Below are 25,696 nucleotides of genomic sequence, written 5' to 3'. Positions count from 1 at the left end.
AATATCCCTCCATATCCCCTTATGTTCTTGGCTAGCCTACAGAAACATCATACAGCTTTTGTCTCCGTTTGTCCAAAAAAAACATGCTGTGTATTGAGCTCCTTTTGTCATATCCTGACCTGTTCTTCTGGACGCTCAGGTATTTGATGGCAGGTGGGGTCCCAGAGAAAGATGGCGTCCATGACCCCAGGCACGGCCTCGTCACTGCTTTGGGCTGCTCCCCTTTGGAGAGGTCCCATGTCTTTGAGAAAAGACCCTTTTCATCCTTAGGTCTAGTTTAGCTTTTTTATCTTTGTAAATGTATACTGAACTCTCTGGATTCAGAAGATGTTGTGGGATCCATCAAATGTCCAGGGGATTAGAGTTGAGGTCCGAAACAATCAGTTGACACGGTGTCTTTTCAACACGTCTTGTATTCAGAAGTCATTTTTATGGCGATAACAGTGTCCTGCAATGCCTATCACAGCGTCATCACCCACTTTGTCCTCCTGTCACAGTGTGGGCCTACGGACAGTGGCGTATTTACCTGCAAGACTGTCCTCAGGGTTTCTGTAGGTGTGGCCTCTCTGTTGCCAGCTTGACAGTCTGCCTCCAACGTCTTGCAAGTAACCTTACCCGCAAGCTTAACCCTGCCCCGTTCTGTCGCCTCTACGCTCCATCTCATGGTGCATCCTGCTCAGTGTCCCAGCCGATGCTCATCACCATCGCATGCATATCCTCTCTGGTGACAAAACTGTATTTCGGGGGCTGGCAACTTTTTCTGTAAAAGAGCCAGATAGTAAATACTTTTTAAAAAAAATACTTTTTATTGATTTCAGAGAGGAAGGGAAAGAGAGATAGAAACATCCATGATGAGAGAGAATCATGGATCAGCTGCCTTCTGCACGGCCCCTACTGGGGATGGAGCCCACAACCCAGGCAAGTGCCCTGACCGGGAATCGAACCTGGGACCCTTCAGTCTTCAAGCCGACGCTCTATCCACTGAGCCAAACCAGCCAGGGCAGTAAATACTTTTTGACGTTGTAGGATATATGGTCCCAAACTTTCAGAACAACTTGCACAGTTGAGTAGGCATTCAACTTGCCACTCAGAACGATTTCTCTGTTTACGTAAGCCCTGTAAGCCATGTCAATGCCTATCCCGACTCTCAGCATGAGCATCATATCTGCATATCACACAGCCCCTACCTTCTCTAACAGGAATGGACAAGCAAGGATGCTTGTCATCCATTGGCACCCATGACTTCACACTTGAACTAGGACCAAGAAGAGGGCAGACAGGAAGAGCTCGGGATAAAGGAAGGCATTCATTCCACATAATGTGAAGCCGTGATCAGAGGTCTACAGGAGTTTACAGTGGCCACAAATGCTGGATTGTCCAAGTGCTCGCGGGCACTCACACTCTCCTGCCTAATATTTAAACGGAGCACGTGGTAATGCCAGAAGAAACAAGTGCCAGGCCGAAGGCAGAAATGGGAGAAAGCATGACAGTTTTCAAATTCTGTGCAGAATGGGGAAAGGAGCCACCTACATGTATTCAGCGGTGGTCTGCGTGAGCATAATGGTACTGAGGGAAAGAGCGTGAGCTCCTGCCAGACTGTAGCTTAGGAATCAGAAACCAGTCTCCCTCCTCTGCAAAGATGGACCATATTCCACGAGTTAGACCTGCGGGAAGATATCAAACAAGAGGCCGACAGATTAGTCAAGAATAAAGGTTCAGAGCGAACCCCTTCCGATCAGATGGGGAGTATCCTACACATTAAGAATGGTTATTATAAGCACTGACTGCGACCCTCCAACCCAGTCTTTACACCTTACCTGCAAGCTTTGTTTTCACCAGCTTAACAGGGGCTGGCAAACGACAGCTGATGGAGCAAATACAGCCTGACTCCTGCTTTGTCAATAAAGTTTTATTGAGACACCACTATGCCCATTCATCCATGCATTCCCTATGTCGCTGCTTTATCGCTACAATGGCAGAGGTGAATTGTTGCAACCAACAGTGGCGTCTTCTCTCCTTTGCATTTCCAGTTCAGGTTTGATAGGACTGTCGTATTCTGTAGCTCCTGGGAAAAGACCTCATCTACCTTCCAACCTCAGCCCATCAGGGTTGGATCTATGAAATCTGCTCTATGGCGTATATGATCTAATGCACAGAGGAAGGCTGTGACGTTCGGAGTGGGACAGGTGACCTTTCTGTTCGGTCCTGCAAGTTGTCCTGAAAGTGTGGTGGTCCTGTGTGTCTGACCATTTCCCTCTTCAGTTCTCAGGTCAACTCAGCTCCCGCACGGAGTCCATCCTAGTATTTTCTCTCACTGGGCGTGTGACCCGAGCGATAACCCACATAAGCACGAGACTTACCTACTTTAGCTTTGGCTCCTTCGGGCAAGGACACCCAGGAGACGCGTGAAGGAAACGGAAAGGAGACCGCAGCACTAAAGCTTCACTTTTTAACGGGAGCAAGTGGGCAGCCGCTGGCCTCCTCCTGGAGCCCGGGGAAGTAGAGGGCGGGGCTCTGTAAAGAGCACACGTGTCAGACCAGTTTAATTTCCTCCTGTGACTGAGCAACAGCCTAAGACGGTAAAGAAAAAGGAATCGGGACTGTCTCTGTGGAGCTAGAAAGACTTTGGAGTTCATCCTTCATGACAGTCTCATCAGTCAACTAGGAGGGTCTGGCCCAGACCATGTTGAGTAAGGAGAGAACCCCACCTGAAAGAAAGGCTCCTCTGTGTCCTGTGTTATTCCAGACCCGGCTCACTGCCCCCGCCTTGGAATGCCGTGCCGAGGTGCAAATACTTGATAGGTTGCAATCAGAAATACTTTTGAAAACCAGACAGTATGTCAAAGAGGGGGTAAGGGTACGTAATCATGTCTTTAAATGTTGTGGAGCCAGCCCAGCCGGCGTGGCTCAGGGTTTGAGTGTCGACCTATGAACTAAGAGGTCACAATTCGATTCCCATTCGGGGCGTATGTCTGGGTTTGCAGGCTCGATCCCCAGTAGGGGACGTGCAGGAGGCAGCCGATGGACGATTCTTTCTCATCATTGATGTTTCTGTCTCTCTCTCCCTCTCTCTTCCTCTCTGAAATCAATAAGAAAAATATATTTTTAAAAATAATAAATGTTATGGAGCCAGGCCCACGATAAAGAAAGGCTGAAATAAATGAATACATAACATAGAGAGACTTGGGCACCAGAAGGAACTGACTGCCAGGTGAGAATGCTGCTGTCACGGTGTCATGGCACATGACAGTCTGGCTTCACAGGATTTTAGAGCTAACGGACCTTTGGTGTCAGATTGCCCGTCTTCCTCCTTTTGCGGAAGGCGGCCAGCCCTAGGCAGGACGTTACATGCTCAGGGCTGCCCAGCTCATTCATGGCCGAGAACTCCGAGTTCAGTCTTCTTTTTACTACACACTGTCCTGTTGACTTTTTGAAAAATAACTTTCTTGAGGCATATTTTACATATCATATAATTTACCCATTTTAAACATACATCTCAATCATTATTTTTTGGTAAATTTACCAAATTGTGCAACCATCACTATAAAACAGTTTTAGAATATTGCCATCACCCCAATATGATTTTTTTGTGCCTTTAACTTGTAATTCCTGTCACCTACCTACCCCCCACCTCCCCACCCCCAAAAAAAGAAGTTGTTCTTCCATGTTATTCTAGACCTGGTCTAGAATGGAAACCTTCTCCTTCTATGTTATCCTAGACCTGCTCTAGAATGGAGACCTGTCTCTGTAGATTTGCCTTTTCTAGACATTTCATATAAATGGAATCCTACACTATATGGTCTCGTGTCTGGCTGCTTTCACTTAGCATGTTTTTAAGGCTCATCCATGTCAGGGAAGTAATCCATTCCTTTGTACGGCCAAATAGTGCTCCGCTCTGTGGACAGACCACGTTCTGTTTATCCACTCATGGGCTGGGTCAGTTCACTTAGGGATGGTTCTGGAGAATGCTGCTGATGGCATTCACGTGTCACTGTTTACTTTTTACGTTCAGTAACCCTTTCCCCTCAAATTGAGGTTGTTTTGCATCAGACGTGGTCTCCTCCCCTACTCCCTTTTCCCCAGATTTAGGCAGTAGAGAGGCCCAGACAGCGACCAGAGTTGCTGTTTATGTTCTAATCAACAGCCTCAGGGCATGAAAGAGTCCAGGAAAGAGAAGGCTTGATGCTCTAATAACAGTCGTTCACCCTGGATGGCTTATGAAGATGGTAGCCAAATGCCCTCCATCTTCACAGTAAACAAGCAAGAGGAACTGGATTGAAACCGGGTGGAAAACGCTTCAGATGGGCGCAAGGAGGCGCATTTTATGTGGCGGTGTGTGCCGTCAGGTTAATTTCCAACACTATAAAGACAGCGCCATCCAGTTTCCTCGGAGAGAAGCAAATACAAATGGGTTTCAATCTGTCTGAGGCCAAGTAATCCCTTGGGGTCCCCCGAAAGGAAGGCAGTCCCTTTACGGTGCCGCTGCTTCGTGGTTAAGGAAGACGTTTGGCCTTTATCGTTCCCATGAGGGCAGTTATTGGAGTCATTATGCCATAAAACTAGTGTCGGGAAACTTTACACAAACCACTGGGTGTGGCAGACGGAAGCATCGCTTTCACGTCCTCAACAGAGCATGCTCCTTAGCCATCAGGGTTATCTATAGGATTATCAGGGAGAGCCCTGATAATCCTACCTAATAATAGACAAATATGCAAATTGACTGTACCTTCGCTGTGCCCATGATTGGCCAGGAGGCGAGGGGGGGAGGTACTCGGGGTAGCCGGGGTGGCCGATTGGGCTGGCGGAATGCTGAGCTCGCGTTGCCAGCTGTGGCGCGAGCTCAGCATCTGCGCCATGGCTGTGCTGCGGCACAGAAGGGGCCTCTGGGGCAGCGAGCTCATGTCCTGCCGCGGACCATCAAAAGCCGGGGAGTTGGGTACCTGTCCGCTCAGGCACCAGGCCTTTCAGAAGCCTCCGCCGCACCGGAGGCTTCTGAAAGGCCTGGTGCACCAGCGGACAGGCACCCAGCTCCCCCGCGATTGAAAGCAAAAGCGTGTAGGGGACCCTACACGTGCATGATTTAATCATGCACTGGGCCTCTAGTCCTATAGAATAAGCAGAATGACTGGAATGACCGCTCGACCAGTAGCCATGAGGTGCATTGACCACCTCTTGGTCCCTCCCCATCTCCCCGCCCACCGCTGGCAGGGCATGGAGTGGCTTGCCACAGGGGGCGGGGCGATGAGCAGTGGGCGGGGGCAGCAAGCTACAAGCGGTGGCAGGTGGGGCGGTGAGCGGCCAGTGACCAGCGGCGGTGGGCACAGCGGCGAGCGATGAGCGGCAGGCGGGGCGGTGAGCTACTCGCACACGATTTTGTGCGCTGGGCCTCTAGTATTAGAATAGCCATCAGTCAATACTAGGACCATACAGTTTACAATTCATTTCATAGCTAGTCTTTCTTTCTTTCTTTTTTTTTTTTTTAACTTCATATTTGAGCTGTCAGAGGTTCCCACAGTAACCTATGAGATGGACTGACACATGGCATTCAAACCCCTTCCCAGTCCAATTCTTACTGTACTGTCCCTTCTCATCCCATGTCTGTTTGGAGAACTCTGACTCAACTGATGGGGAGGCCTGCATATTCTCCTCTCCCGCAGGTAAATGCCACCCTTTCCTTTCCTCAGCGGAATTCACTGCTCCCCTTTGGGTACCCATAATGGTTTCTCTCTCTCTCCATCTCCCTTCCCCCATCTCTAAGATCAATAAAAGCAAATATATTTTTTAAAAACTTTAAACAAGATATCAAAAAAGTACATGCTGCATGATCCCATGGATTTCAGGTATAAAAAGGAATCTATGGTGTTAGGTGTCCGGGTAGTGGTTCCCCTTGAGGGAAGAGTATCAGTATTGGGGTGCTGCTGATATTTGTTCCTTGACATGGGGGTGTACCGTCTGTGAAGTGTTGACCTATACCTTAGTGATTTGTACATTTTTCTGTATGAATGTCACATTTCAAAAGAGATTCCAAAAATATAGCTCATGATCCCTGATTCTCCTCAGAATCAGAATCTTTGCATTTTTTTAAATTATTATTTTTTAAATATATTTTTATTGATTTCAGAGAGGAAGGGAGAAGGAGAGTGAGAGAAACGTCAATGATGAGAGAGAATCGTTGATCAGATGCCTCTTGCCCGCCCCCTACTGGGGACTGAGTCCATAACCTGGGCATGTGCCCTGAACGGGAATCAAACCCTGATCTCCTGGTTCATAGGTCATCACTCAACCACTGAGCCACGCCGGCCGGGCAGAATCTCTGCATTTTAAAAAGCCCCCTTACACATTTTTCTTAAGAACACTGGATTTTGGAAATCTTTGCCAGAGGAAGGGGATCAGGTAAATAGGCTCCATTGCCCAATAATTCTTCCATTCCACCCTGCATGTAAATATCCCTTAGAAAAGAGTCTCGCTTTCCTTGAGTCACTGACCTTCTGTCAGGAAAGCATGTGCTGAGAGCACCGAGATCGATGGCACACAGATCATTTGCACATGTTATTGCTTCCAGTGTGCCCTACACACGATCACTTGTGAGTATTTATTAGACATACTAGAGGCCCGATGCATAAAATTCGTGCAAGAGTAGGCCTGCCTGCCCCCAGCTGCCGGCACTGGCTTCCCTCTGGCACCTGGGACCCGGGCTTCCCTTGAAGCCCCGGCTTCATCCGGAAGGACATCCGGTCTAATTAGCATATTATACTTTTATTATTGTAGATCAGGAATATTTATCAGAAGAGCTCCCTAAAAATGGCAGGTGCTAGGACCTAGTGGAATTCAGGCAACTTCAGTGGGAGGTGAGCCATGGCATGTGGGCCGCATGTGGGCCGTGGGGCGTGGTGCAGGGGAGGCAGGGACAGAAAAGCCAGTTCTTCCACCCGGGATCTCCGCGGCTCCATTTCGGCTCTCCTCATCCCTCTCATTCAACGGAAAGCATGTTTCTCGCAAAGGCGTTTTTGGAAGGGGCAGATCGAGGCCTCGGGGAAGCCCTGGGAGGCCTTCTTGGAGGAGGAGGTCAGAGACGAGGAGGAGGAGGAGGAGGAGGACGGGGCAATGTTGGAGGGATCGTTGGCGGACTTGTGAATCTCATCAGCGAGGCCGCGGCAGCTCACTACACCCCAGAGCCACCTCCCACCCAGCAGCATTTCACCAACGTGGAGGCCAGCGAGAGCGAGGAGGTCAGGCGGTTTCGGCAACACTTTGCCCAGCTGGCGGGCCCGGACATGGAGGTGGGGGCCACCGACCTCATGCACATTCTCAACAAAGTCCTCTCTAAGCACAAGGATCTGAAGACCGAGGGCTTCAGCCTGGACACCTGCCGGAGCATCGTGTCCGTGATGGACAATGACACGAACGGGAAGCTGGGCTTTGAGGAGTTCAAGTACCTGTGGGGCAATCTGAAGAAGTGGCAGTGCGTGTACAAGCAGCACAACCAGGCCCGCGCCGGCGCCCTGCCGCGCTCCCAGCTGCGGGGCGCTCTGCAGGCCGCGGGCTTCCAGCTCAACGACCAGCTGTACCACATGATCGTCCGGCGGTACGCCGACGACGAGGACGGCAGCATGGACTTCAACAGCTTCATCAGCTGCCTGGTCCGCCTGGATGCCATGTTCCGGGCCTTCAAGTCCCTGGATAGAGATGCGGACGGCCGGATCCAGGTGTCCATCCAGGAGTGGCTGCAGCTGACCATGTATTCCTGAGGCGGGCTCTGAGGGGGCAGCCCCCCATCCCCAGAGGACGGGACTGCCTGCCGAAAGCACCCCCCGTGCTGTCCGCGTGGCTGCAGACGCCCCATCCCCCAGCTGTCATCTCCCGGCGACCTCTTCTGCAACCGGCATGTGCTGGACTCGCTGCTTTTACTGCTTAATTAAAACAGATTTGCCACGAGAAGGCTTGTGAGTGGTTTGTGTATCGGCTTTGTGAGATACTGGATTTGTACGGACTTACAGATGTGATGGGGGTACAGGGTGGGGTTGTAAGGCAATGGATTTAGATAGGTTATTGCTCATAGAGTGAATGCATTCCAAGGAGCAAGAAATTTGTTGTTGGTGAGAATTAAACTTTGAAAAAAATTTGGAATAAATAAAAAAAGCCCTGAGGAAATACTTTCTTTTTTTTTTTTTTTTTTTTTTTTTGCTCTAAAAAGGTGAGGAGGAGGGATGTTCAAAATCTGTGTTTCCTCTTAATTTTACATCTGGCATTTCCATGATGTAAATGAATTGGAAAATGCTTTCCTTGGAAACCTGTTTAACTATAGAAACAGGTTCGGGACTGGGGAAGAGGCCGTTTTATAGAAGGGTAGTAGTCTTTTTTTTTTTTTTTTTTATGGTGGAGCAACTGTCTCAAGTTCTAGAATTCTTTCGTGGTGGAAAAAGCATGTAGCAATTTGGTTGGGTTTCGTTACATTTGTAAAGCGGGTCTGGGGCGTGGGGGAGGGAAGGGCGTAACCGTAGCCAGAATGTCTCTGGCGACGGTAAGGACCAGCATGATCCCTCTGGCATGGACTTCATACGAGATCAGGCGTGCCCAGCTCCCAGCCAGCGCCTGTCATGTCTTGCCCTGCCCTGGAACAAGGAATATTATTGTTGTTGTTGTTCCTCTCTGGAAACCAGGCAGGGAAAAAAGCAAACAACAAAAGAAAAAAAAAAGAAAGGAAAACTTACATAAATCGTAATCAGTTCTATGATATATGCAGCAATATAGAAATGTGTATCTATACTAATAAAAGGGTAATATGCTAATTAGACCAGGAGGCCTTCCAGAGGTCCTTCTGGACAAAGCCATAGTGGTGGGGCCGAGGCATAGGTAGTTAGGGGCAATCAGGCAAAGAGGGGAGGGCAGTTAGGGGTGATCAGGCTGGTGGGGGTCAGTTGGGGTCGAGCATGCCGGTGGAAGGGCAGTTGGGGGCGAGAAGGCCAGTGGGGGGGGCGGGGAGGCAATTAGGGGTGAGCAGGCCAGCAGGCAGAGTGGTTAGGGGCAATCAGGCAGGCAGGCAGGTGAGCGGTTAGGAGCCAGCGGTCCCAGATTGTGAGATGATGTCCAACTGCCGGTTGGACATCCACAGGGATCGGGCCTAAACAGGCAGTTGGACATCCCCCGAGGGGTCCCAGATTGGAGAGGGTGCAGGCCAGGCTGAGGGACATCCCCCCTCCATGCACAAATTTCGTGCACCGGACCTCTAGTATTTACGTAAATCTGTATGTCAATATCGTGGCTCCTCCGTGCAGGTTCCCAGCCCTGGCTGTAATGGGCACTCCCGGGGCAGCTCCTGCGGAAGGCTGGTGCCTGAGTCCCACTCCAAACGGGTTCACTAAGAATCTGTAGCGGTGGGGCTCAGAGACGAGTATCTTTCCTGCTTCCTAGTGATTCTAACGAGCAGCCAGAGCTGACGGCCACAGCTCTGAAGGAAGGCTGTCACACACTGTATTTTGCAAATGTCTCAGCCGAAACCAAGGCCCAGCAGGAGGGTCGGCGTTGCCAGTATCCGGAGAAGGAAGGTGGGCATCCGAGACGTGGACACCCCCGTCGTGCCTTCCTCGGGGTGGCCCCTGGCTGGGCTTTATCATCCCGATGCAGGCGGTGACGGCGGCGAAGGCAGAATCCAGAGCCCATGCATGGAGACAGCCTGGGTTCACCGGCCTGCTGGGCAGTGGGTTCCCCCTCCTGCGCCTCGGGTTTCAGGGCATCTCCTCCCTCTCCCCGGCTCCTTCGGAGGGGCCCCCTGAGTTGGAAGATGAGTTCTTCCTTCCCTCTGGACTCCCTTAGAGGAAAGTTGTGACTGTGGAAATGATGTCACTGGCCCGTGACCAGCCCTCAGCGGCCTGTGGGGAACCCCCAGTGGAATTAGGAGAGGGTGGCCTCTGGCCTGTGCGCTCGCCATCAGCTCCGTCATGGAACATTTATGAAACCACACGCAGGTGATCCCGCCCAGGCCGAGCACACGCTCCCTTCCACGTTCCCCGGGGACCTGCAAGTTAAGGCCGGTCCGCTTGCTGCTCGGACCAGGTGGGGTGGGATAGGCGCGAGGCCGCTGCCCGCAGCCACGGGTGAGATCAGGGTCTCCATCTCAGGGCGAGCTGACGAAGGCATCAGGCACGGGGCAGGAACACGGCCTGGAGAGGGCCGCCGCCAGGTGCCTTGTCGGGCTCAGAGATGGCCGTGGAGAGGGCAGCGGAGCCGCGCGGTCCCCCTCAGTTCATTTTACTGAATGTTTTCTCACAGTTAAGGATCTCGCCCTGGGGGTGGTAGGAAGGATGGCGCTTGTTCCTCCAGGGAAAGGACCCCCTGCTCCTGTGGGTGCCTGCCCACACGCCCAGGCAGAGCATCTGAAGGTACCTGCGCTTTCCGCCTTTCTGTTCTCTTCAGGGAATAGAAACGTCTGTGTATTATACAAACTAATTTTATACGAACAAATGTTTAAAAGTTGTACAAATAACCTCAGTCTCTAGTGTGGATGCTAGAACATTCCGTCCAAACTCTGGATTTGTCCGAGGAACCAGATCTTTGGCATAGACCGTGGTCGGCAAACCGCGGCTCGCGAGCCACATGTGGCTCTTTGGCCCCTTGAGTGTGGCTCTTCCACAAAATACCACGGCCTGGGCGAGTCTATTTTGAAGAAGTGGCGTTAGAAGAAGTTTAAGTTTAGAAAATTTGGCTCTCAAAAGAAATTTCAATCGTTGTACTGTTGATCTTTGGCTCTGTTGACTAATGAGTTTGCCGACCGCTGGCATAGAATGAGTAATTGAATTTCTTAGTGTTGCCTGGCAGGTGTGGCTTTGTTGGTCAAGCATTGTCCCATGCACCAAAAGGTCAGGGCACATGCCCAGGTTGCACGCTCAATCCCCAGTAGGGAGTGTGCAGGAGGTGGCCAATGGATGTTTCTCTCCCTCTCCCTTCTTCTCTCTCTAAAATCAACAAAAAACATATTTTAAAAAATTAAACAGATTTCTTAGTTTTCATCCAACAGTTGATGTTTTAAAGGCACATTTTCAATGTAAGAGGGAGTATTTACCTGATACTTTTTTTTTTTTAATTTTGCCATTTCTACGTGGGAGAATACCTAGAGCCTAAGATGAAGGCCTTTGATTCCTGTCACTCCATCCCATTATTTTAACATGTTTAATATCAAGCAATGCAGTCAATATAGTAAGGTGAAAATAACATTCATTGATTTTAAAAAAATACGTGAAATTGCACCTCTACATTTTTTAAATTTCAAAATACCCCAGATGATTTTGAGAAACACCTTCATCTCCATTTAATCCACTGAATTCTGCGCCCTGTGGCAGAAGTACTGTGTGTTCTGTACCCATCACAGTCAATATTCATACATTAATTTAAAGAGCACTTTTTTTTGAGTAATAGTGCATCTACTTGTAAAAGTTGGTTTTATATAGCAGCCTCGGTCAGAAATCTCATCGGTGGGTTGCACAACTCAGCCATAGTGGGGCCTCAGAAATATTTTTGGATGTGCCCGTTGACCTTGAAATGCCCTTAGAATTACTTATTTCCAAGGTTTATCTGTGGTGCTAAGTGGATAAAACAATTGGCACCTAGAAAATTGGTCCTACCGTTTGGTACGTGAGTAGAAATGCACTCTTAAGGGGTATTCGGGTAAACAGAACACCTCCTCCCTGACCCCTGGGTAACTGAGCGTGGGCTGACTGAATACCGAGGCCCTTGTGTCTGTAGAGTATCTTCAGGACTCGAGCCTTTTTCTGTTGGCTGCTGCAGGGCCGGGTCTGTTTTATGTAAGGATCACACTCTTACTGGTGCCAAACATTGGTTAGTCCATCAAGTCCCGCCCTAGCCGTGTTGCTACCAGTTCATTGTTTATCTGGGAACTCATTGCTTGACGATTTTGCTGCCAAAATGACTCTTAACACCTGGGATGGTAGTCATAGTGCGTTTAAGGTTCTCTCACTTCCTCCCTCCCCGCTCCTTCCCGCTCTCCCATCTCATTTTTCCTTTTTCCTCCCTCCCTCCCTCCCGATCCTTCCTTCCTTCCTTCCTTCCTTCCTTCCTTCCTTCCTTCCTTCCTTCCTTCCTTCCTTCCTCTCTCCCATCTCCTCCTCCCGTCCTCCCTTTCTCTCTCCCCCTTTCTCTCTCTCTCTCCTCTTCTTTCTGCCCATTTCATCATTGCACAGTTCCTGTCCAGGTGAGTCCTTGATGTGCAGAGAAATGCTGCCTTCAGTCAGCCCGGGTGGAATGGCCAAGCCCTTCTCCAGCGTGGCCTCATGAAACACCTCGTGGGGTGTGTAGACCCTAGTGTCACGCTGGTTGGGTGTAGTGGCCGGAGGCTTAGCTACCGCATCTCCAGGGGCCTGGTACCACTGAGGGGCCCCGGATGGAGCTCAGGTTCGCCCCCCTACCTGCTGGTTGATTGCAGATTTGGGCTGGAAACAGGAAAGAATGTTGCTGTGATTATTGCCTCAATTCGCCCTTTTCCTCCCCCTTCCATTGTCTACAGGTGAAGGGTTGCTTAGTGACCCTTTAGTGACCCACTGGAGCTGGCCAGCGTGGCAGGGCCTCCCTCCATGGTGGAGGGTGCGCTTCAGCCCCACGTGGGACGGAAGTCCTGGATCCTGCCTCCAGAGGGGCTCCTGGCCAGGCTGAGCTCAAGAACCACGCTGAGTCCAGCCGGCATGGCTCAGTGGTTGAGCGTTGACCTATGAACCAGGAGGTCACAGTTCAGTTCCCGGTCAGGGCACAGGCCCAGGTTGCAGGCTTGATCCCCAGTGTGGGGCGTGCAGGAGACCGCCGATCCATGATTCTCTCTCATCCTTGATGTTTCTCTTTCTCTCCCTCTCCCTTCCTCTCTGAAATCAATACAAATACATTTTTTTTAAAAAAAAAAAAGAACCACGCTGGGTGCCATGGAGCCCCTCTAACGGAGCCTTGGTGATAAAATGTTTGTGTTTACTGCTAAACGGAAATACCGTTTTCTTCCTTATGATCTAGGAACGGGTGGGTCCCCTGCTTGCTGTTCCACCTCCGCACAAACTCTTTTCCCCGTCGGCTCAGCTCACGAGGGTGTTGAGCTGCTGGCAGACCCGACCTTCACCTTGAGGGCTGTGCCCAGCAGCAGGTCGGCAGGTGGCCCCGCTCACTGATGTCTCCCCTCCCTTCCCAGAACCACGACGGCAGCATCGACTTCCGGGAGTACGTGATCGGCCTGGCTGTGCTGTGCAACCCCGCCAACACGGAGGAGATCATCCAGGTGGCCTTTAAGGTACTGTCAGCCCCACTGAGCGCATCGCGCGCTGCCCCACAAACAGGTGCTGACTCTAAGTGCATTATTTGGAACCGGTGGATCTGTTACGCGGGGTTGATAGATCTGCAGTGACAGGTGCGCGGGGCTAATGCGATTAAGACCATGGCTCCTGAGCAGAGAGGAACGCAAACACACGTTTAAGCGCAAAGGTCTCTGCAAGCGGCCCAGGCCTGGGCGTCGGAGCCGAAGAGCAGGCGGTTTCACAAATTAGCTTAAAAAATTATCTCTTTTCTGCCTCCCTCTTTGCAAGCCCCAACGGAGGCTCATAAACAATCACCACCTGTCGCCAGTCACCCGGCGTCCTCCCTCGGGGCATCGGGACCTGTCCTTGCCTCTCATCTGTGTGTCCGAGTTCGTGTTAAAGGTGTTTTCCGGTGGGGCTTTGTTCTGTTGTGGTGGTCCCGGGTGAACCCATCCAAAATGTCCCAGCGTCCCCCCTCCGTGCTTTCCTGCAGTATCACATGTATTTTCACAGCAGTGCTGGGGGACAAATAAGACCATGGCCCCAGTCCCCCGGGGTTTCAATTCTGAGGACCCCGGCGTCATCTATCACTTCCGTGTGCAAAAAAGAGATGGGAGAGCCCTGGCTGGTGTGGCTCAGGTGGTGGGAGTGTCCTCCCGGACCCAGGTTGTGGGTTGATGCCCAGTCGGGGTGGGTACAGGAGGCACCTGATCAATGTTTCTCTCGTTGATGTTTCTCTCTTTCCCTCTCCCTTCTTCTCTCTAAACTCAATAAAAAACATTTAAAAATTTTAAAACAGAGAGAGATGGAAGAATACATTCCCAAAGTGTGTTTTCGGTTCTTCTGAGTTGAAAGGGGCTACATCTAGTTAGTGTTTCAATGGGGGGTGCCCCCACCCGAATTCTAATGTGTCCAGTCTGCTCTCAAGTAAAGCACAAACTCCCCCTCCCTCCTGCCTTGCCAAGCCGTGGCTGCTGACCTCATCACTCAGCCACGTGGTGGTCTCCTTGCTTCTGTCCACAGCGTCAGCTGGGGGACCTTCTCTATCCCTGTCTCCCCCTCTCATTCCTTCCTGGTTTTCTCTAAGAAGATGATTTCCCCAGGACCCCAACAAGCCCCCCCACCTCTATTATCTAGAAAGACTTCCTCCCCGAGCCCTCTCTCACATCTGAGCGACCCCCTGGGAGAGCCTCAGAAATGTTCGTGTCTTCCATCCTGGACCTAGGAGTCCCCAGGTCTAGGTTTCCTTTTTGTGTCCGAGCGGTGTGAACCGAGTTAACTGGGAGGCCTGCGAGGAACCGACGTGGTTGATGCTTAGCAGATGGTCAGAAGGCAAGGGCCAGAACTTCTTCCAAGTGGAAAGCTTTTGGCTTTTACAGACTTATTCATCATGAAACCTAAAATTATACCCGTAGCTCACTTATTCCGGTCCAGATATTTCTGGTTCTGTTTTGGGAACGTATGCGTAATTATAAGTGTAGCTGGGCAGATGTGCACTTGGGGTTCACCAATGAAAGACCTGATAGAAAATGTGGCCCTCATCACAGTAATTACTGTTTATAGAGAAGTCTTGAGATTTTTGTCTAGCCTAGACCTTGGTTTGGGGGGCAGGGTGAGAAAAGGGGGACCTAAAACTATAATTAGCTCTTCTTTTTTTCAGTAAGGCAAGGGTCATGCTTTGTATTGGTTACTTTTTAACCTTCTTGAATGTGTTTGAAAATATTTTGGCATACTACATATATATACACTGAGTGGCCAGATTATGATCTCTGAACACATAATAATCTGGCCACTCAGTGTGTGTGTGTGTGTGTGTGTGTGTGTGTGTGTGTGTGTGTAAAATAAAGAGGGAATATACTAATTGACCATCATTCCATCACAAAGATGGCTGAGGCCAAGTTCACATAAGGAACCTTAACGAGCAATCAGCAAGGACCTGAGGCTACGCCCTCCCCCGCCCCCGTGGGGCTTGACAGGGGACCTCAGGCTGTGCCCCCCGCCCTCGCGTCAGGCTGGGGGACCTTAGGCCGCACCCCCCGTCCCAGTGCCAGGCCAGGGGACCTGAGGCCATGCCCCCCGCCTGGCAGGGCTTGATGAGGGACCTCAAGGTGCGCTTCCCGTCTTGGTACTGGGCTAGGGGACCTCAGGCTGCTCCCCCTGCCCCAGAGCCAGGCCAGGGGACCTCAGGCTGCACCCCCCATCCAGCGGGGCTTGACGGGGGACCTCAAGGTGCACCCCCAGTGCTGGGTTGGGGGAACTCAGGCCGCGCCCCCTGCCTGGTGGGGCTTGATGGGAGACCTCAGGCTATGCTCCCCACCCAGCGGGGCTTGACAGGGGATCTCAGGCCGTGTCCCCCACCTGGCGGGGCTTGACGGAGGACCTCAAGGCACGCCCCCTGCCCCGGTCTGGGCTGGGGGACCTCAGGCCATGCCTCCCATGATGGCACCGGGCCAGGGGACCTGAGGCCACGCCCCCCGCCTGGCAGGGCTTGAGAAGGGTGGGACTGGCCGGGTCTGGATCTAGCCCAATGAGGGGGAGGGGGGCGGCCGGGTCTGGGTCTCACACGATTTTGAGGTGCATGTGGGTGGGCGGGCACTTGACTCTGGGTCCCGTGGTGCGCCCCAGACTCTGACAGGAGGAAGGTTTTCATATACATTTTACTAATTTTCTTTCATCTCTGACACTTCTATTATAGAGAAAGGGCAAATAGCAATATTAAATTATTTCCTCTAATTAATCCCCTCTTAATGTGCATGAATTTCGTGCACTGGGTCACTAGTATATATATATTAGAGTCCCAGTGCATGAATTTGTGCATGGGTGGGGTCCGGCCAGTCTGGCCAGGGGGAGGGGACATGGGCGGTTTGGTGGCCTGCCTCCTGGTCAAACTCCTGGTTGAGGGGACAATTTGCATATTAGCCTTTTATTATATAGGATATACACTGAGTGGCCAGATTATTATGCGCTCAGAGATCATAGTAATCTGGCCACTCAGCGTATATGTTTGTGTTTATGTATTATCCATTCACATTCTTTTATGTGGGCAGCACTTCACAGGTGGCGTCCCGTCTTTGATCTCATGTCACCATCACAGTGACCTGTAGGGTAGCATGTTGGCCAGAGCGCCTCAGCTGTAGCATTGGGCACGGACTCAGGAGGGAGCCGCGGTGACCACTCCGCCCCCGGGTGCTTCAGTGAGAGGAGCCACGTCCAGCTCTGCTCATCTCTCCCGTTCCAGGGAGGGTCCACGTGGTCGTGGGCCATGTCTTGGGAAAGACGGGATGTTTTGGTTAATTAAGTGTTCCACGGTCGTCTGTGCGACGGGGAGATATCACTCCCCCAGAGGAAACTTGGGTGTTAAACTTCCTGCGAGAGCCTGGGGTTTATGTTCATTAGATCGGGGCATTTTGTAGCAGGAAGACTTTTGGGAGGAATGGAGGGAAACCGAGTGTTTTAGTGAAGGGGGCGATCTCGGGTAGCGTGACCACTGACAGATGGAGAGGAAGTCCAAGTCCCCAGTATGGACCCGTGAAGGGGACTCAGTATGGAGGGAGAGCCACCAGAGACCACATGTGGCAACCACTGGGACTGTTCGACGAGGGGTGAGGATTGTTTAGGATGGAACCTTTGGAGAAAGCTTAGAGCTCGCAGGAGGGCAGGGGTCTGAATCCCGGCAATTGCTATTTGAGGTCTCGGGCCCTAAAGGGCCCTGAGGCTACAGTTTGGACAAACAAACGCTCACTCGCTTTTCACTTTCTGACTATCTTGGCCGCCAGGAGGAGCTCAGAGGTGGAAAATGGACTAGAAGTCAGCGCTTTCTCAGCAGGGGCAGCAAATTACAACTGCGAATTACATGGACAATGACAACACGATTCTGTATTTGCTTGTTGTTCACTTCATGATTATCACACCTTACCTCACGTCTAGGTGTCGTGTTTTTTCTTGTTTTTGATCTTGTAATTGGTCAGAAGTAGATACCTTAACAACAGGAACTCTAGGTATTACCTGCCTGGATGTGGCTCCCAGCTCTACTACTTAGGAGTTGTGTGATCTTGGGAAAGTTATCTGGGGCCTCAGTTTTCTCATCTGTAAGATGGGGCTAATAATGGCACGACCCACACCTAAGACTATTGTAAGGGTTAAATGAGTTAGTACATATAAAGGGATTTGAATACTTTTGAGCGCTGCCTGCACCAAGTCAGTACTTATATCATTAATTTTTTTAATGCCCACGAGAGGACTTTGAATATGGAATACTCATTACCCATCCGTTTTTCTGTTCTGCTACTTGACTTAAAAAATCCTTCCATTCTGTCACTACTGACCTCTAATCGATATGCAATCCCTGTCTTTGCTTCCTTATAATTTCTCCCCTTCCTGTCTCCTTCCTGTTTTTTCACCCCAGACTCTTAACTGGTTTTCCTGATTCTAGTTTTATTAACCTTCTGCCCCCCGATCCCACCTCCACACTCTGCCTCAAAGAGCTTTGTTGGTTCACATGTGCTCACACCACATTCCCAGCCAGCATGCTCCCACGGGGTTAGGTGAGCCATTCCATTCCCATTGTGGTCTGATTCCCGCTTGTCCTTCAGACTCCTGACTTGAGCCCCACGCAGTTCCCCGCCAGTCCTTGTATATTCCCGGAATGTCTCTTGAGGTTCTAAGACCCAACTCACATGTCACCTCCTCTGTCCAGCCTTCCCTGACCTCTCCGGAGAGGAGTCCCCCTTCTCTCCTCCATGGGACTCCCATGTCCTTCTGTCCTGTGCATGTGGTGGCCCCTATTGTAATTCTGTCTCTTCCCCCCACTCACCTAGACGTGTGGCGAGGGCCACAGACACCCTACTTTCTTCAGGAACGTGTCCTTGGCCCAGGCACGATGAATGTTTGCATTATTCAGGAGTTTATTTCCCGAGATTATTCCGTACCAGTCTTGCTCTGAGGGAGCTCATTCCTCCCTTTTCTTTTCGTTTCTTGCAGCTCTTTGATCTTGATGAGGACGGCTACATCTCAGAGGAAGAGTTTTCCACCATTCTGCAGGCTTCCCTTGGGGTGCCTGACCTCGACGGCTCTGGTCTCTTCAAGGAGATAGCCCAGGGGGACTCTGTGTCCTATGGTGAGTAGGCAACTGGGCGCCTGACTCAGTTTACAAGGAGGGCATCGGACTATGGACTGACTCTCAGACAAGAGTATTGTTGCTTTCCACTAATCATATTGTCAATAGAGATGATGATGATGATGATGATGATGGTAGTAGTACTAGTAGTTGTGGTGGTGTAGTGGTAGTAGCCAATTATTGAGGACTTACCATATGCTGCATGGTCTTCTAAACATTGTATACAGAGTAACTCATTTATTCTTTACAGCAAGCCTATTTCATCCGTACCTTTTATTATTATTCTTTTACTGAGGTGCAGAGAATTTAAGTAACTTACCTAAGGTCATCCGGCTAGAGAGTATCAGAGCCAGGGTTCCTAAAGCAAGACCACCTGGCTGTAGAACCCACCCCATTGCCCTCCACACCCAAGCACCTCTCCCTCTTTCTTTTTTTTAATAAAGTTTCTTTTTTCATATATTTTATTGATTTTTTACAGAGAGGAAGGTAGAGGGATAGAGAGTTAGAAACATCGATGAGAGAGAAACATCCTGCACACCTCCTGCCTCCTGCACACCTCCTACTGGGGATGTGCCCGCAACCAAGGTACATGCCCTTGACCGGAATCAAACCTGGGACCCTTCAGTCCGCAGGCCGACGCTCTATCCACCGAGCCACACCGGTTAGGGCTGCCCCTCCCTCTTTGAGGGGCTTGTCCCGTCTGCTGTCAGCGTGGCCAAGCAGCGCCGAGCACGTTAACCCAACCAGATGGTAACCACAGCAGAGATGTGGGCTGAGGTGCCATCCATAATAGCCGTAGCTAAACCACCTGGTGATGGTGACTGTTAGCGGCTTCAGTAAGCTTTCACATTCGCTACCTCATGTCCTGCCCCGGGACCCCCGTGAGGGAGGGACGATGGGGAGGAAGACCTTCTGGCCAAATGGTAGGTTCGTCCATCAGTGACTGGCCTTTCTGCCAAGGGCTCAAGACCACCCACCAGAACAAGTCCCACAGGCAGAGGGATGGTGCCTCAGTTTCCACCTGTTTCACAGTGCGGCCATCGAGAAACACCCACAGCAGAGAGACCACCTCAGCGTTGACGTGGTCAGTGGGGCGGGCTCACAGACGCCAGGCGGAAGGGCTCCCTTAGGCAGGCTGCTCCCTTAGGCTCTCTTCAGTGTGTCCAAAGACTTTCGGCTTCACTTGTATGGGATGAGGAAATAAGGTCACAAACTTCTCTTACTCTGGTTTTAATTACTGTCATTTTGGCGGCCCTTTATTCTATTTTAGTAATTAAGTGCCTACGGCACTTACTCTAGTGAATTCATTTAAGAAAAAAAAAAAGATGGGAGGGAGGGAGACAGGGAATGGTGAAGTATATACTACTGAGATAAAACTTATTAGTCAGAAACCCCATGCATACTCTCCTCTGACCATTTTTCTTTCATATATAAGACTCTATATTATTCTGAACTACCAACTTTTGAAAAACTATTTGGAATCGCTATTTCAGTGGAAGCTAATACTAAAAGTTCTTTGTCAGTGGTCATAATTTTGCCCTTTGGTTTTAATAATTTTATAGGAAAACCTGCATTGTTTTGGGAAGTTCAACTTTTTTCCTTTTCAGAATATCTCCCTTTTCCCAACAGTATACCAGTCCACATTTTTTTTTTTTTTCAGGAATGTCTGGGATATTTAAGTATTACTTTATGCAGGAATAGGTATTAAATATATCATAAACATGACCTTTTCAGTGGTTTCACTGTAGGTCATTTAACCTGTTTGCATTCTTGGTTTTCCATTAGCCACATTAATGCCCAATTTCAAAGTTAGTTCACAGCACTTCTTCTAGAAGTGAGTTTCTCTTTAATGCCACGGACATCCCCCAAGAGGACAGAGACCTTGATCTTTTGAACAGAGCCTGAGTCTTAAAATCAAAGTTCACTTATCTTAGAAGCCCCCTAAGTCCTCTGTGTCTCCGTCATTGACACAGACCGATGCAGGGGAACCTTTGTTCGGGATTTTCAGAAGGAACAATTCATAGCTTGTCTGATTTGGAATATACACTGAGTGGCCAGATTATTATGATCTCTGAACGCATAATAATTTGGCCACTCAGTGTCTGTGTGTGTGTGTGTGTGTGTGTGTGTGTGTGTGTGTGTGTATTAGAGGCCCGGTGCATGAATTCGTGCATGGGTGGGGTCTGGCCAGCCTGGCCAGGGGGAGGGGACATGGGCGGTTGGCCAGCCTGCCTGCTGGTCGAACTCCTGGTTGAGGGGACAATTTGCATATTAGCCTCTTATTATATAGGATATGCACTGAGTGGCCAGATTATTATGTGTTCAGAGATCATCGTCATCTGGGCACTCAGTGTAAAGTCGCCTATGAATGCAAATATGTTGTGGTTGCAAAGAATGACTCGGGCTCTGTCTGGCGACTTCCTCATCACCAAGACCTGCTCCATCTTCAAGCGTTCTTGGGTCGTCTCAAGTGCTGTGAAGCAGGCTCCTTTAATCACAGGATCAAAAAGTAAATCAATGGATAGAAAGAGGACATTGGGTTCAAATCCCTTTTTTATAGACCCACAGAGCAAGCTGATTCAAAGACCAGGTTCCCTTTGCTAAACAAGCTCCATCAACTTTCCTCCATTTCTGTTTTGCCTGAGTTTTTGGAATTTATAGGACAGACTCAGACAAATGGTGTTCGTTTGTATCTGGCTCGTTTCATTCAGCAGAGTGGCTTTAAGATGCATCTGCATGGTGGCACCACGGCAGTCCCTTCATTGTCATCGCCTTACAGCATCATGTTCCACGAACACATCAACATGTACTTAGCCATTTCCGCTGTTGACAAACACATGCGGTCTGTCCATTTTTTAGCTCCAACAAATAATGTTGCCCCGGAATTCTCATCTGTGTCTCCCAGGACACACTAGGCATCAATTTCTCTAGGTTCTATACACGTTGGGGATAGAATTAGTGGGTCACAGGACATGCATATCTTTCAACTTCACTTGGTCATGGAAACGCTGTCTTCCCAAGTAGCTGTCCAAATTTATGAGGGTTGAGTCATAGGAGTTGGAAGTAATTATCTTATTAAAGTCATGTGCCAAAAGACTCTTCACCTCCATTTATTGGGTTTGGTTTCCTCCCTTCTTCTAGAGGAATTTAAAAGCTTTGCCCTAAAGCACCCGGAATACGCGAGGATCTTTACGACGTACTTGGAACTGCAGGCCGGCCACGTGTTTTCCTTACCGGAGGCGGGCCCGGCAGCGCCCTCCACGGCCAGTAATAAAGTCAGTCCCGAAAGCCACGCCGAGAGCCCCTCAGACAAGAAAGATGACTGAGAGCACGCATTCCCGGCACGGAGGGCGGAGCGGCTTTTCCCTGAGATCGGGACGGCGTGGATCAGTCGTATCGTAAATATGATTTATTGAGTCATGGTGATGTATAAACTGGAAAACTTTGTCCTGGCTGGGTGGCTCCGTTGGTTGACCATCCTCCCATGCACCAAAGGACTTCAGGGCACATACCTAGGTTGTGGGTTCAATCCCGGGTTGGGGCGCGTACAGGGGTGGGCAACCGATCTGTTTCTCTCTCATATCAATCTCTCTCTCTCTCTCTCTCTCTCTCTCTCCCTCCCTTTCTCTCTCTCAAATCAATAAAAACATATCCTCGGGTGAGAATTAAATTTTTAAAATTTTTAAATGGAAAGGTTTTTTATAAAAATGATAGATTTTATTAAGATGCTTTCATTCACATGTGTAGGTCAAGTAACATATTTTTTCCTGCCATATTGTACTGTACTGATTGGTTTACTGGTGATAAGCATGTTTTTGCAGAATTTCCCATTGAGTTTGCACATCCAAATGAATGGAGTGCGCTGCCTTCCTGGAGTGTATTAATCAACACGGTAAAGAGTTTTCTAAGGAAAAAAGTACTATTTTGTCATCTCTAGTCCCTTTCCTCTCTGGAAATAAGAATGAAGAGTCTGAGGAACAGTGCAGAGGTTTTTACCTTTAATTTTACAGATTACTCCCCTCCCCCGCCCCCATTTCCAGTTTCTTGGATCAGTGACTGTGGTTGGATTAGCAAGGAGAACTCTCTTAATTAGATGAGGCTCTTAAAAATCCCTGTTCTCTTTCGCCTGCACCCCTAAACCACCTGCTGAGGGAAATCAGACCCTTTTGCACCATCTGCTGATGTAGAACTTTATTTCACAGGCAACAGCCATGGCCACGGGCTAAGTGGGAATTGCCTTATTGAAGGGAACATTGATTGCCTAATGAGAAAATGAATTGTGTGCCACAGAGTTTAGTTTAATTTGAGCTGGACAGTTTAGAATGTAGCTCTTGCCCCGTAAATGAATCCGATTTCTTCTACTGATATATTAGGATTCATAACGTTACCATCCAAGTGGGAGTTTTATTTTTTTATATATCCACTCGAGTTTTAGAACTTGTCTGAGGTGTCTACAGTACCGGGAAAACACCGGGTTCTAAAGCGTCGCCGAAAGCTAGGGACTCCAAAGACCTAGCAGGCCCACATTCAGCCCCCAGGCAGGAACCTAACAGTGACATGTATCCTTTAGGTTAACCCAGTGGTTGGTAAACTGCGGCTCGCGAGCCACATGCGGCTCTTTGGCCCCTTGAGGGTGGCTCTTCCACAAAATACCACGGCCTGGGCGAGTCTATTTTGAAGAAGTGGCGTTAGAAGAAGTTTAAAAAATTTGGCTCTCAAAAGAAATTTCAATTGTTGTACTGTTGATATTTGGCTCTGTGGACTAATGAGTTTGCCAACCACGGGGTTAACCAGTAACTTCCCTCTCGTGCCATTTTTATTGGATGTCATGCATGTACACATATTGGTTTATGTTGGAAATTTTGAACAGAGAACCAATTTTTTTAATATAATGCATCAAAATTAGTTGGTTCAGATTCTGAATTTAGTCTTTGCATTTAGACCCGTTGTTTTGCTGAATAGCATGGTGAGGCACCCCCTAGCCAGTGTGCTGCGAAGGCCATTTTGAAGTGGAAAGTCTCAGGAGAGAGGTGTTGGCATTTACATTTAATCAGGAGTCATGACTTTAAACTGGTTCTACATACTAAGCACTTGTGTGTTCTAATTTAATGAGTAAATGTGTATTTGAATAATTGCTTACTAGGAACTTTGTCAGAGTATATATGTAATTGTTTGCTTTTTATGTATCTTAAAGCTACTTAGACAAAAAGCATTGAATGAACTGGAAACAATTGCTGAAGGAATTATAAAAGTCTAGGTTTCCAATAGTGTTTGTCATCCGCAATTGAATGTATGTAATACTCAGGTACCGTGACTATTTTTTTTTATCATAGAAAAGGCACATGTTAATCCTACTGATCATGAAAAAAAGTATCATTGAAAATTAAAAGCTTTCTATGAGGCTCTTGGAAGTGACCCGTTGTCTGCCTGTTTTAAAATAACATTGTATGCTCTTTAATTCCCCTTCTGCCAATATAATATTCCTATTTTATTACGTTACTGAACAAACAGAACTGCTACCTAAAATCGTGGCCATTAAAAAATTCTGGCTTTGCTCTTTTTGTCTCAAACATAATAGGCCTTTTTAATATTGTGGTTTGAACCTGTTTGCATATTTATGAATATGATTAATCCTCTTGGTTTGCATTGAAGCTTTATGAAATGTCAGACATGATTTTACTCTAATGAAAAACTCACATTTTAGCCAAGGGTGCAAAAGTTGACTTTTGACTGGTGGGGGGTGTGCAGTGACCCACGCCGTGATCCTCAGTGTTACTCAGACGAGGCCTCTCCTTTTAGGGTATCTTAACCAAACCTTCTTTTAAAGAGGCCTTCCTCCTCGTGGGACGTATAGTAAGGAATTGCATTTCATGAAATCAGTTAAATGCACCGTAGTTTTCTGTAATAGTTTGAGAAAAACAGGGAACTCTCTGAAATGAGAAAGAGTAGGTCCTGAGACCCAGAAGCCAAATTTCAATCAGGAGAGTCTCCTTGAGGGACCATGGCATCCTACATACGTACAGACCATGTTGCTTGTGTTACACAATGTGTTTCATTCTCTGCCACGGCTGTCAGAGTTCTGGGCGGCCAAGTGTGAGAGCTGGCACAATGGATATGTAAAAGAGACCGCCTCAAAATTAAGGTGGGGGGAAGGGAACGGGAAATGCTACTTTAGGCCTTCATCCTGGTCTCAGAATATTCTCATTTAAAGGACAGAGTAGTTAGAAGTGGCTATATGCGGAGTGCTCCGCAGATGTTGACTTTAGTCCTGTTTGAGATGTTCAGTCATTGGGTGTCTTTGTTAACCTGTCAGTAACGGACTCATTTAGTTGTTGGCCTGTTTTTGTTTCAGAAGGTACTCCACGATCCAGAATCTTAAACAGGGTTAGCTTTGTTTTAGCATTGGGTGTATGAGTGAGGGCTCCATATTAGCAACTGTGCTCAAAGGAAGGTAATGTTGTATCTGCTAATGGTGTCCAGATTTTATTCTTGTCTACAATGACAGTGTCTAAAGAATATTTTACTTGGCAGCTAGGACAGTTGCTACCACCTCTGAATAAAACACACACACGGTAAATCATGTGAGTCTTTTGTATATAAAATCTATATCCTAAAAGGCCTGTGGTCGTGACGCCGTAACGGCCGAACGACCAAACAACTGGTCACCAAGAGGTGCCTGGAGCACCTCTTGCGGGCCAGGGTTCGTGCAGGGCTGGCAGGGCTCGCGCGGCGGAGGCGGGTCTGGGGTCCCGCAGCTCGCGCAGGGTGGGTCTGGGGTCCCACCGGCACGGCGGGTCTGGGTCTCACGCGATTTCACGCACTGGGTCTCTAGTATAAACATATTTATGATAGCAGTAGCAACTAACGCAAGTGCCAATATACATTTTTCTAGTTAAAAGAAAACATAAAATAAAATAGAAAAGAACCCACCTCCGTTTAGGAGATGCGTGGTCTGCTCTCTGCAGGAGGCACAGCAGTATAGACACCTGGTCCCCAGACACGGGACCTCTCCCCTTCCCAGTCATAGATGCAGCCAAGACCTCAACCATCTCAATCTCCTCCCCCATTAAACTCCCTCCACCCCATCTTCCTTTTCCTAAAACTGACTCCAGCCCTTCCAGCCTCAGGGTCTTCGTCCTGCTGTTCCCTCTGGAATATTCTTTCCCAAAGATTTTCACCTGTCTTTCTCTTCATTCAGACTTAAAATAAAAGCTTCGTTGAGATGCGATTCACACACCGTACAATTCAGTGCCTTTTTATAGCATATTCAGAGAATTGTGCAACCATCTAGTCTAAT

At 49.0% G+C, this 25,696-nt stretch overlaps 2 protein-coding genes across 4 annotated transcripts in view; both read left to right on the top strand.

Annotated features, from left to right (window-relative positions):
* LPCAT2 (lysophosphatidylcholine acyltransferase 2) overlaps positions 1-24,058 on the top strand; it is a 55,619-nt gene extending 31,561 nt beyond the window's left edge. For 2 of the 3 annotated variants that reach the window (XM_079800034.1, XM_079800035.1), the window contains exons 8-10: positions 13,181-13,279; positions 18,264-18,399; positions 21,541-24,058. In XM_079800034.1, the coding sequence (XP_079656160.1) occupies positions 13,181-13,279; positions 18,264-18,399; positions 21,541-21,725 (420 nt within the window). In that variant the 3' untranslated portion in view covers positions 21,726-24,058. The remainder of the gene's footprint in view (positions 1-13,180; positions 13,280-18,263; positions 18,400-21,540) is intronic. The other variant, XM_079800033.1, reaches the window with a different exon arrangement.
* Positions 6,987-7,748, top strand: CAPNS2 (calpain small subunit 2; the record flags this gene model as incomplete). The annotated part of the gene is made up of 1 exon (XM_079800037.1): positions 6,987-7,748. The coding sequence occupies one exon, from the start codon at positions 6,987-6,989 to the stop codon at positions 7,746-7,748; it is 762 nt and encodes a 253-aa protein (XP_079656163.1).
* Positions 24,059-25,696: the final 1,638 nt, after the last annotated feature.

Source organism: Cnephaeus nilssonii (assembly GCF_951640355.1).
Source record: "Cnephaeus nilssonii genome assembly, chromosome: 20".
Classification (NCBI taxonomy): Eukaryota; Metazoa; Chordata; class Mammalia; order Chiroptera; family Vespertilionidae; genus Cnephaeus; species Cnephaeus nilssonii.
The sequence above is the reverse complement of the archived record's forward strand: the minus strand, read 5'-3'. Positions and strand labels throughout refer to the sequence as shown.